Source organism: Mirounga angustirostris, unplaced genomic scaffold (assembly GCF_029215605.1).
Source record: "Mirounga angustirostris isolate CCGP_5_RB_7025 unplaced genomic scaffold, mMirAng1.0.hap1 SCAF_4, whole genome shotgun sequence".
Taxonomy (NCBI): Eukaryota; Metazoa; Chordata; class Mammalia; order Carnivora; family Phocidae; genus Mirounga; species Mirounga angustirostris.
In genome coordinates this window covers 87,630,703-87,643,405 of record NW_026991712.1, presented here as the reverse complement: position 1 = coordinate 87,643,405, position 12,703 = coordinate 87,630,703, and the positions used below count along the sequence as shown (strand labels likewise).

The 12,703-nt window shown below is 43.7% G+C and overlaps 1 protein-coding gene and 1 long non-coding RNA gene across 9 annotated transcripts in view; one reads left to right on the top strand and one right to left on the bottom strand.

The window, feature by feature from the left end:
- LOC123859097 (uncharacterized) overlaps positions 1-12,018 on the bottom strand; it is an 81,359-nt gene extending 69,341 nt beyond the window's left edge. For all 4 annotated transcript variants that reach the window (XR_010410753.1, XR_010410752.1, XR_006794363.3 and 1 more), the window contains exon 1: positions 11,879-12,018. This is a non-coding gene — a long non-coding RNA (uncharacterized LOC123859097). The remainder of the gene's footprint in view (positions 1-11,878) is intronic.
- Positions 12,019-12,272: 254 nt separating this feature from the next.
- THEM4 (thioesterase superfamily member 4) overlaps positions 12,273-12,703 on the top strand; it is a 60,611-nt gene continuing 60,180 nt past the window's right edge. For 4 of the 5 annotated variants that reach the window (XM_064588546.1, XM_064588549.1, XM_045896591.3 and 1 more), the window contains exon 1: positions 12,273-12,405. In XM_064588546.1, the coding sequence (XP_064444616.1) occupies positions 12,307-12,405 (99 nt within the window). In that variant the 5' untranslated portion in view covers positions 12,273-12,306. The remainder of the gene's footprint in view (positions 12,406-12,703) is intronic. The other variant, XM_045896594.3, reaches the window with a different exon arrangement.

Genomic DNA, 12,703 nt, shown 5'->3' with positions numbered 1-12,703 from the left:
AAAACAAATCTGGAGACATCACAATTCCAGACTTAAGTTATATTACAAAGCTGCAGTAATCACAATAGTATGGTACTGGCACAAAAATAGACACACAGATCAATAGAATAGAAGAGAAATTGCAGAAATAAATGCATAATTATATGGTCTATTAGTCTTCGACAAAGGAAGAAAGAATATCCAATGGAAAAAAGATAGTCTCTTCAATAAATGATATTGTGAAAACTGGACAGCTACATGTAAAAGAATGAAACTGGACCATTTCTTACACCATACACAAAAATAAACTCAACATGGATCAAGGACTTAAATGTGAGACTAGAAACCATAAAATTCCTGGAAGAGAACACAAGGCAGAATACTGATCATAATGAGCACTGAGTAATATATAGAATTGTTGAATTACTATATTGTACACCTTTGGGGTTTTTTTAAGATTTTATTTATTTGTTTGTTTGTTTTATTTATTTATTTGAGAGAGATAGAGAACACAAACAGAGGCAAGGGGAGAGGGAGAGAGAGAATCTTAAGCAGACTCCCCGCTGAACACAGAGCCCACTGTGGGACTCAATCCCACGACCCTGAGATCATGACCTGAGTGGAAATCAAAAGTCAGATGCTCAAATGACTGAGCCACCCAGGCACCCCTAAAGATTTTATTCTTAAGTAATCTCTACACCCAACGTGGGGCTCAAACTCATAATCCCGAAATCATGAGTCGCATGTTCTACCAACTGAGCCAGCCAGGCACCCCTGTACTCCTAAAACCAATATAACACTGTACATTAACAACACTGGAATTAAAATTTTAAAAATATAAAAATAAAAATAAATGCATCCTTCCTAAGGAAGTCTTAATGACAGCAAATCTGAGAGAAATTCAGCAAGAAACATTAAATGCCAGCATCTTATTGTCACCCAGGTAATGTACAAATGCGAGATTCAGAATTTACCTTAAAATTCAGAAGTGAAATAATTTATCAGAGGGATACATATTAACACCATTATTTGAACTGAAAAATGACACTTTCTAATGGAAAGTCCAATTTGGATTGATTTTGCCAATTAGTTCATATGGCAAACATTTTCCAAAACTTGAATAAGCTAAATCTGCAACCCATAAGATTCTGATGAAAATATATCTGAAAGGGGAGCCTGGGTGGCTCAGTCAGTTAACCGTCTAACTCTTGATTTCTGCTCAGGTCATGATCTCAGGGTGGTGAGATCAAGGCCTGCATCTGGCTCCTTGGCAGAGGGGAGTCTGCCTCTCTCCTCTCCCTCTGCTCCTCCCCCTGCTCTCGTGCACTCTCTCTCTCTCTCAAATAAATATCTTTTTTTTTATTTTGTTTAAAGATTTTATTTATTTATTTGACAGAGAGAGACACAGCAAGAGAGGAAACACAAGCAGGGGGAGTGGGAGAGGGAGAAGCAGGCTTCCTGCAGAGCAGGGAGCCCGATGAGGGGCTTGATCCCAGGACCCTGGGATTGTGACTTTAGCTCAAGGCAGATGCTTAAGGACTGAGCCACCCAGGCGCCACATAAATCTTTTTCTAAAAAGAGAAAATATATCTGAAGTATATATTCATTATACAATACACAACATATTATAAACCTTACAAGTATTTAAATTTATGGGGCAAAATTTAAATATCAGGGGCGCCTGGATGGCTCAGTTGGTTAAGCCTCGGACTCTTGATTTCGGTTCAGGTCATGATCTCAGGGTCATGGGGTTGAGCCTCGAATCAGGCTCTGCACTTAGTGTGGGGTCTGCTTGAGATTCTCTCTCCCTCTCCCTCTGCCACTCACCCTGCCCCCTCTCTCTCTCACACACACAAAATAAATACAGGGGGTGGGAAGCCTGGATGGCTCAGTCAGGTAAGCATCTGCCTTTGGTTCGGGTCATGATCCTGGGGTCCGGGGATGGAGCCCTGCAATGGGCTCCCTGCTCAGCAGAGAGCCTGCTTCTCCCTCTCCCTCTGCCTGCCACTCCGCCTGCTTGTGCACTCTCTCTGTCAAATAAATAAATAAACGCTTTAAAAAATAAATAAATAGAGGCACCTAGGTGGCTCAGTCAGTTGGGTGTCTGCCTTCAGCTCCAGTCGTGATTCTGGGGTTCTGGAATCAAGCCCCACATCGGGCTCCCTGCTTGGTGGGGAGCCTGCTTCTCCCTCTGCCTGCTGCTCCCCCTGCTTGTGCTCTCTCTCTCTGTCACATAAATAAATAAAATCTTAAAAAAAAAAAAAAGCCTAGTTTCTTAAAAAAAATAAATTTAATTAATTAATTAATTAATTAATTAAAGGATCTGCTTGAGGCCAAGATGCAGTAACAAGGACTAGATTTACCCTCTCACCTTAAAGAACACTCTCCCTCCACCTAAAAAAAAAACAAAAAAACAAAAACCACACATACAAAAAATATATGAAACAACAATTTTCAAGACGCTGGACATCAGGGGCACCTGGGTGGCTCAGTCGTTGGGTGTCTGCCTTCGGCTCAGGTCATGATCCCAGGGTCCTGGGATTGAGCCCCATATCGGGCTCACTGCTCAGCGGGAAGCCTGCTTCACCCTCTCCCACTCCCCCTGTTTGTGTTCCCTCTCTTGCTGTGTCTCTCTGTCAAATAAATAAATAGAATCTTTAAAAAAAAAAAAAAAAAGACACTGGACATCAGACAATAGAGGACAGTGATTTCTGAGAACCTGGGATTGTAGGAGAGAGCCCTACAATGAACTCAAGAGGGCTTTCAGGGTGTGGCATAGGGAAGAGAAACCCAGGTGAGAGTATGGGAGCCCAGGGTGGCCATGTTTGTGGGACAGAGTACCAGAGAGGAGAGACCTACACAGAGAAAATACTCTGAGATGTAGGGAGGATATTCAGAGTATTGACTGGTGTCTGTGTCTGAGGAAACTATGCCATTGACTGGGGAAAAACTGTTGAGAGAATCAGGGGAAACAGTGCCCAGCACTCACATAGGGCCAGAAAAGAGCCTGTTCCCGACAGCTAAACCGGAAAACCTCATGGTTCACAGGACATTGGATAGAGTCTTTCTTCAGTAGTTGGAAATAATTAGCCCTAGACCAATGGTTCTCAACCTGGAGTAAATTTGCTCCCCTCCTCCAGGAAACATTTGGTAATGTGTAGACACATTTTTGACTATCAGGACCAACAGTGAGGTGCTACCAGCATCTAGTGGGGAGGCCAGGAATGTTAGTAAGCATCCTGTGTGCACAGGACAGCCTCCTGACAACAAAGCACCATGTGGCCCAAAGTCAGTGCTGAGTTTGAGAAATCCTGCCCTAGACTACATGCTACTCTAGTCCTTCCTAAGGAATCTTAAAAGCAAGACTCAAAAGGATCAAAGGATCACATTGTTTCCAAATAAATTAACTGTATCCCAGAGCTAAGTTCAAGAATATTTATAGGAAAACAAAACAAACAAACAAACAAACAAAAAAAAACAGGGAAAAAAAGGTTTACAGGAATACAAAACTACGAGGTACCCAACAGGGTAAAATTCACAATGTCTGACATTCAGTTCTTCCTCTTCTAATCAAAGATTACCAGGCATACACACTCAGGAAAATCTAACCCATATTGAGGAGAAAAATCAACCAACCAAAACCAACCCAGAACTGACACAGATGTTAGAAGTGGCATAAAATGACATAAAACAGTTATTATCTCTGTATTCTGTAAGTTCAAAAGGTTAAGTAGAGAAAAGGCAGTTATAAAAAAGACCCAAATCAAGTTACAACATCTTACATGAAAAATACACTGATGGAATTTAACAGCAGTTTAAATATTTCAGAAGGAAAAAGATTAGTGAACTTGAAGGCATAGCAATAAAAACTATCCAAAATGAAAGAGAGAAAAGATAAGTATTTTCTTTTTCTTTTTTTAATTTTTTTTTAAGATTTTATTTATTTATTTATTTAATTGACGGGGGGGAGAGAGAGAGAGACAGAGAGAGAACACAAGCAGGAGGAGTGGGAGAGGGAGAAGCAGGCTTCCCGCCAAGCAGGGAGCCTGATGTGGGGCTCGATCCCAGGACCCCGGGATCATGACCTGAGCCGAAGGCAGTCGCTTAACAAACTGAGCCACCCAGGTGCCCCCAAAATACCAGTATTTTAAATGAGATTTGGAAAGAAAGCATTAGTGAGCTGCAAGACAATGTTAAGTGGCCTAGTAAAGTATTTGGAGTCCCTAAAAGAAGGGAAGAGAAGGGAGAACTGAAAATACAGTTGAAGAAATAATGGCTGACAATTTTCCAAACTTGATGAAAATTATAAATCCACAGACCCAAGAATCCCAATGAACCCCAAACACAAGAAATATGAAAAAACCACATCAAGGCAAATCATAATTTGCTAAAAAACAAAACAGTGATAAAGAGAAAATCCTAAAAGCATCCAAGAGTAAAAAGTTTAAGCATCTGCTTTCACTCAGGTAATGATCTTGAGGTCCCGAGATCAAGCTCCACATAGGGCTCTGGGCTCAGCAGGGAGTCTGCTTGTTCCTCTCCCTCTCCTTCTGCCCCTCTCCCGGCTCTTGCTCTCTGTGTCTCTCTCTCAAATAAATACATAAAATCTTTTTAAAAAGAGAGAGGGAAGAAAGAGTGTCCATAAAGGCCACGAGGGAAGAAATGGTAGTGATGAGGGAGCAGAAGGCAAGCTGAGGACAAAGCGGAAGCTGGCACCCAACAACACCCACCCCCCACCGCCCCACCCCCCTCACCCCCGCCAACTTTGGGATATATGTAACATTCCCTCAGGGCACTCCGACCTGCCCTAAAGGAAAAACAAATGGTTAACTGATAGAGATCACAGTCTTGCAGGACAGGAGTCTCCCTCAGTTTACAAGTGTCCTAGTGATTTACAAGGAAGAAGCTTTCTTATCAATAACCTAACTTCCAGAGACCCATAACTCAGTTTCCTGAAGCCCTAACATCACCCTCCCCTACATGAAATTGAGGGAGGCTGAGGCAGAAGGAAATGTAAATAAAATTGAATTTCTTTTGAACCTGAAGCCCGTTGACAAGGACGTGTGATAGGAGGAATGTAACATTTCTCCAGAAAACTCCCAACTGTCTTCATATTAGTTCCTCATTAGAGGGGAAAACAACCTTGGCTTGACAATAACCAGGCCTCCAGTATCCTGAGAGTCTTTAGCATATGATAGTCCTTCTGGAGACCCCTTTGTCCTCACCTCCCCAACTCCTGAGTATATAATCAGCCTCTCCTCAAGACCACAGGGCAGCAGCTCTTTCTGCCCATGGGTCCTGTCCCCGTGCTTTAATAAAACCACCTTTTTTGCACCAGCGGCATCTTAAAAACTCTTTCTTGGTCGTTGGCTCCGGACCTCACTTACATTCTAAAACTTCATCAGTAGTACATTACCGCAAGGTTCTTACAGTGTACATGCAGTGGTATGTCACTTGAAAGCAGAAAATGATAAGTTAAACTCTAAATATAGACTGTAAGTACAAACTCTTAAGAAGAAATAAACAGAACAGCCCTGCATCTATTAGAGAAATTCAGTGTGTAGTTAAAAGCCTTCCCACAAAGTAAACCCCATGTCCAGTTGGCTTCACTAGTGAATTCTATCAAACATTTAAGGATTAAAAAAAGCCAATTCTACACAAACTCTTCCAGAAAATTTAAGAGAAAGGAAAACTTCCCAACTCATTCCATGAGGCCATTCTTACCCTTAATATTACAACCAGGAAAAGATATTATAAGAAAAGCACAGACCAAAATACCTCATGTGGTTTTATCCCAGGAAAGCAAAATTAGTTTCACATTCAGAACTCGACTGGTATTGTAACTGTGTGGTGATGGAGGTTAACTAGACTCATTATGGTGATCATTTCATAATATATACCAATTATCGCTTCATGTTGTACCTCTAAAACTAATATAGTGTTATACATGGGTTACGTCTCCAAAAAAATACAAAAAACGCGAAAGGCATGCCTGGCTGGAGCGTGAGTGGAGCGTGCAACTCTTGATCTCGGGGTTGTGAGTTTGAGCCCCACGTTGGGTGTAGAGATGACTTAAAAATAAAATCTTAGAAATAAAATGAAAAAGAATCATGCTTTAACCCTTTTCTCCTTTTCCTCCATTATGAGTGAAAAAGAAGAGTGTCTGATTTCAAAATTACTCAGAAAGCCAAGCTGTGAGCTGAGGATCCACCACAGATGACAGAATTGCTTGGAGGTAATGCCCTAAACTGAGGCCTCTGGGCATTTGAAAGAACCGAGGGCCACCGTAGACAACATGCAGAGAAGCCAGCCAGGAACCACAGCCAAGTGCTTCAGCCACCAGGGTAATGGGGCAATAGTCTTCTAAAGCTGGATGTGGGGAAGGTACTAAGTTTCCATTTTCAAATGTCATCTAGGCATTCAATGCTTGTTCCTTGCTATTTGTGAGATGCTTTCCTGGGAGGAGTTTGTAGTAAGAGTGGCAGGAAATGGACTAAGCAGAACACGTCTGTTGTGCATTTCAGATATTCCCAGGAGTGCTGAAAAGGCATGGAGACTGGAAACAGGCCAAAAAGGCGATAGATATCACATGAAATCAATTGCCTGCAGTACTCATGAATTAAGTCTTACATGTATTTTGTACACAATAATAGCTAATATTTAATAGGCATTTGCTTTGTTTCCAGGACTTTTTATGTATTGTCTCATTTAATCCTTCCTGCAACTCTAGAAAGTAATCTCAATTTCACAAATCAGGAAATTGAGGCACAGAGTAGTTAAATAAATAACTTGCCCAAGGCCACACATATTGTGTCAAAGACAGGATTCGGATCCAGATGTTTGATTCTGGAATCCACACCTGCACTTTTTTTAAAGATTTATTTATTTATTTTAGACAGAGTGAAAGAGCGAGAGAAAGAGCACAAGCAGGAAGGGCAGAAGCAGAGGAAGAGAGACTCCCAAGTCGACTCCGTACTGAGTGTGGAGCCAGACGTGGGGCTGGATCTCACAACCCTGAAATCACAACCCAAGCTGAAACCAAGAGCTGGACCCTCAACCTACTGTGCCACCCAGGCACCCCCCACACCTGCATTTTTAATCATGACACACACTGTCTTTCATATGACATATGTATATACATATTCATATGACATATACATGTCTATCCTGCATTTCAGTTTCCACATATGCACGTTTTTTATTTTATCTATTTCTTTATTTGAAACCACCTACACTTATACAGATTTTGTTTATCAAGAACTGAGTCCTATTTTGATCTGAATTATTTATACATAATTTCCCTTTTGAGCACGAGTCTCAGTTACATCTCTAAACTTTATTTTAGCAAACATAAAGACACCTGGCACTGGTCTCTTCCACATATTTAGTCTTGAAATGCTGTTGTTCTTCCTCTACAAATCGTGTGTTTACCTCTATGTAATCTCTACTGTGAAGAATAGAGTCACATGTAGAGATCATTAGAAACACATGGTCAGAGGACAAAGAAAAAAATCAGTGTAATTCATGATATGAAACAAATTTTATTTTACTTATTTTTTTTAAGTTTTATTTATTTATTTGAGAGACAGAAAGAGAGCATGCATGGCTGGGGGGGGGGGGTAGGGGCAGAAGGGGAGAGAGAAACTCAAGCAGACTCTGCACTGACAGCACAGCCCAAAGTGGGCCCCAAACCCATAACCCCAAGATCACTACCCAAGCCGAAACCAAGAGTTGGAGGCTCAACCAACTGCACCACCCAGGCACCCCGGTATGAAACAAACAAACAAAAAAAACCTAATCATCTCAATATGTAGAAAAAGCATTTGATTAAATCCAACACCCATTAACAGAAACTCTTAGCCAACTAGGAATAGGAGGGACTTCTCCACCTGTTAAAGAGCATCTACAAAAACCCTCCAGTTAAGGTCATACTTAATGTTGAAAGACTGAATACTTTCCCCCTAAGATCAGCAATAAGACAAGGATGTCTGTTTTCATCACTACTATTTAACATTGTACTGGAGATTCTAGCCAGTGCAATAAGGCAAAAAAAGAAATAAAAGCTGTATGGATAGTAAAAAAGAAGTAAAAGTATTTACAGATAACATCTTCATCTATGTAGAAAATGTAAGGAATCTATTAAGAAATTACTAGAACTAACCAATGAGTTTAGCAAGTTTGTAGATATAAGATGAATATATAAAAAGTAATTATTTCTTTTTTTAAAAGATTTATTTATTTTACAGAGAGAGAAAGAAAAGACAGTGTGTGTGTGAGTCGGGAGAGGGGCAGAGGGAGAGGAAAACAGAAGGAGACTCCTGGCTGAGTGCAGAGCTCTAAACAGGGCCGGATCCCAAGGCCCTGAGATCATGACCTGAAATCGAGTCAGACGCTCAACACACTGAGCCACCCAGGCACCCCTAAAAAGTAACTGTATTTCCATATACTAGCAGTGAACAATCAAGGATTGAGATAAAAAATATTTATAATAACATCATACATATGAAATACTGAAAGATAAATTCGGGCATACCTCAGGATATTGTAGGTTGGGTTCCAAACCATCACAATAAAGCGAATATCACAATAAAGCAAGTCAAATGCTGTTTTTTGGTATCCCAGTGCATATAAAAGTTAGGTTTACACTACACTGTAGTCTATTAAGGATTTTATTTATTTATTTATCTGACAGAGAGAGACACAGCAAGAGAGGGAACACAAGCAGGGGGAGTGGGAGAGGGAGAAGCAGGCTTCCCGCTGAGCAGGGAGCCCAATGCGGGGCTTGATCCCAGGACCCTGAGATCATGACCCAAGCCAAAGGCAGATGCCTAATGACTGAGCCACCCAGGCGCCCTTACACTGTAGTTTATTAAATGTGCAATAACATTATGTCTAAAAAAGCAATGTACATAACTTAAAAATACTGTATTGCGGGGCGCCTGGGTGGCTCAGTCGTTAAGCGTCTGCCTTCAGCTCAGGTCATGATTCCAGGTCCTGGGATAGAGCCCCGCATCGGGCTCCCCGCTGGGTGGGAAGCCTGCTTCTCCCTCTCCCACTCCCCCTGCTTGTATTCCCTCTCTCGCTGTGTCTCTCTCTGTCAAATAAATAAATAATCTTAAAAAAAAAAAAATACTGTATTGCTAAACAATGCTAAACATCTTCTGAGCACTCAGCAAGTCATAATCACTGATTACAGATCACCACGACAAATATAGTAATAATGAAAAAGTTTGAAATATTGAAGAAATGCCAAAATGTGACACAGAGACATGAAGTGAGCAAATACTGTTGGAAAAATGGCACCAATAGACTTGCTCCATGTAGGGTTGCTGCAAATCTTCAATTTGTAAAAACACAGATCTGCAAAGCACAATAAAGAGAATCACACAAAAACAAGGTATGTCTGTATGGCAAAAGATGTACAAGACCTATATCACAAAACATTGTTGAGAGACATTACATATGATTTAAATACATGGGAAGATATAACTTGTTCATAAGAAGACTTGTAGATGAAATACAACTTTCATGAGCAGACTCCATTTGCTGAGATGTCAATTCAAAATCCCAGCAATTTCTTTGTAGATATTGACAGGCTGATTCTAAAGTTCCTATGGAAAGTCAAAATATCCAGAATAGCCAAAACAACTTTGAAAAAGAAATTCAAAGTTGAAAATAATTTCAAGCCACAGGAAGAAAGACAGTATGGGATTAGCATCAAGAAAGATTAACTTAACATACAGAATACAGAGTCCAGCAATAGACCAAACATATATGGATAACCAGTTTTTGACCCAGGTGAAAAGACAATTGAACGGAGAAAAGAGAGCCTTTCAACAAAGGGTGCTGGAATAATTGGAAATTAGTTTCATGGATACTAATTGCCCACAAAAAAAAAGTAGAAGGGGGCTCTCTGAACTTAGCGCCAAGCCCAAAGCCAAGTTTATTTATCTCTATCTTTCCTGATAATGGTCCCTCCCGTTCCACCTTTACTATGTGAGTGGTGACAGAGGTGTATTGTTGGGAAAATATCATGTAATGAACGATGTGCTGGGTGTAAGCAATTTTAGTAACCTATTATGCTAGTAACCCTTAGGGTTTTAAGACTTCAATTCAGGATGGACTAATGGTATATTGGTAAATGTTTTAAAAAAAGGAGAGAGAAGGCCCTCATTTGCAGTATCTGAGTGAATACTCCCATGCAGTGGATTTCAAGCCGCCAGGTGATGTGACTTAAAGAGGTGTTGGGAAGATATGAGCCTACTATTCCCACCACACAAATACGATAAACGTAAATAACCCCAAGAGCACAGACAGTACTAAAACGTAGTAATTAGGAAGTTACAGATTTTAGTATCAAACACCTTTGTTTTTAATACAATTTATTCAATTGTAAGTTGACATAATTTTTAAAAAATATTTTATTTACATTAGAGTGAGTGCACAAGCATGAGGGAGGGGCAGAGGGAGAAGCAGACTCAGAGCTGGGCAGGGAGTCCAATGTGGGGCTCCATCCCAGGACCCTGAGATCTTGACCTGAGCTCAAGGCAGCCGCTTAAGTGACTGAGCCACTCAGGCCCCATGACATAATTTAAATTTTAATAATAGCAGTACTTAAGGACTGGCTAGCCAAATTCTTAATTATTTTTATTTGAGAGACAGAGAAAGAGCACAAGCGGGGCGGGGGAGAAGCAGAGGGAGAGGGAGAAGCAGGTCCCCACTGAGCAGCGAGCCCCATGCGGGGCTCCATCCAAGGACCCTGGGACCAGGACCCCAGCAGAAAGCAGACACCCAACCGACTGAGCTACCCAGAACCCACAAATTCTGAATTTTTAAGTCTGCTCCCATGAGCTTGTAGGAGCCAGCTCCAGCACACCACTGGCCTGGAACAGTTTCTTTTTCTTTCTTTTTTTTTAAGATTTTATTTATTGGAGAGAGAGAGCGCGCGCGAGAGCGCGGGAGAGCACCGGAGAGCGCAAGCAGAGGGGAGGGGCCGAGGGAGAAGTAGGCTCCGCTGAGCAGGGAGCCCCAGGGGCAGGGCTGGATGCCAGGACCCCTCATGACCTGAGCTAAAGGCAGACGTTTAAAGGACTGAGCCGCCCAGGCGCCCCTGGGGGCAGTTTCCTGAGGGAAGTACAAGGTAACTTCTGGTTAACTTCTACTTCGTGACTCCCACTGAAAGGGAAGATCCTGTTGTGCACTTTTTAGTATTCTCAACAAACAGATGAAGAAAGAGAGGCCAGGTGCAGAGAGTCTCTACAAAGTGTTAGGTTGTGGAGGGGAGTTTGAGCTCAGGCCCGTCTCCAAAGCTAGAGATGAACACATCCTTCAAGTGCTCCTACGAGTTCTCTTTTTGAAAAACAGCATGAGGGCACCTGGGGGCTCAGATGGTTAAGCGTCTGCCTTCGGCTCAGGTCATGATCCCAGGGTCCTGGGATCGAGTCCCACATCGGGCTCCCTGCTCCTTGGGAGCCTGCTTCTCCCTCTGCCTCTCTCTCTCTCTGATGAATAAATAAATAAAATCTTAAAAAAAAAAAAAGAAAGAAAGAAAAGAAAAACAGCATGATTGGGCGCCTGGGTGGCTCAGATGGTTAAGCGTCTGCCTTCGGCTCAGGTCGTGATCCCAGGGTCCTGGGATCGAGTCCCGCATCGGGCTCCCTGCTTCTTGGGAGCCTGCTTCTCTCTCTCTCTCTCTCTGTCTCTCATGAATAAATAAATAAAATCTTAAAAAAAAAAAAAAGAAAGAAAAAAGAAAAACAGCATGATTTAGAGGACTTATAGCTCGGCCGGGGCTTTAAGAGGGCGGGAGAGGAGGGGCAGCGGAAGAGGCAGAAAAGGAGCATTTTAAGCGTATAAATGCACTTAGGAGGCGGAAGGCTCTGTACAAATCAATACCAACCCGATCCCAGGGAAATGTCCGTGGCCTACAAGAAACAACGAGCGTGCGCGCTCCCACCTGCCCGAGGGCCTTGTCTTCTCCGGAAGGGACTTCATGGTTACACGCCCAGAATTCGGCTGCGCCGGCCGGGAGGACCGGGGGCGGGGGGCGCGGCAACAGCGGGCGAGCCGGGGCTCGTCCTCCCGGCCTCCCCGCTTCCCGGGCCTCGCTCCCCTTCCCCCGACAGCGGGCAGTGGCGGGGGTGAGGTTACAGTAGTTGGGCCGGAGGATCTGGCGCGGGCACAAAGTCTGTCGAGACCTAAGGCCTCCGCCCCGCCCGCCTCACGCCGCGCCCCCTGGGTCACGTGGCCCGTCGGTGACGGGGAAGAGCCGGCGAGCCGGCGGACCCCGCAGCTGTGTCTGCCGGAGCCCTGCGCGCCCTCGGAGCCATGCTGCGGAGCTGCGCCTCACGACTGCGCACGCCCGGGGCCCTGCGCGGCAGGTTGGGAGGTGCGCCCCCGCCGGCGAGGGACTCGCGGCCGCCGCCTGTGAGTCCGGGAGCCGGGCGTCGGGAGCGGGCGGCTGGGCCAGGCTCTGTGGGGGGGGCCGGTGAGGATGGCCGCGCTGAACTGTAGATCCTCAACCCGCTGGCCGCAGAGTAAAAGCTAACGTCAGCGCCGAACGTCGGTGTTAGCGGGGTCGCTTTCAGTCCTGAGGTCCAAAGGCGGAGAGGGACAGGAAGGGGACACGGGCCTGAAGCAGCGTGCGGGATGCTGGTCTCTGGTCAGCAAGTCGAGGAATATCGCTGCGACTGAGACCAGTTGGGTCGTGGTTTGGGCAAGGTCC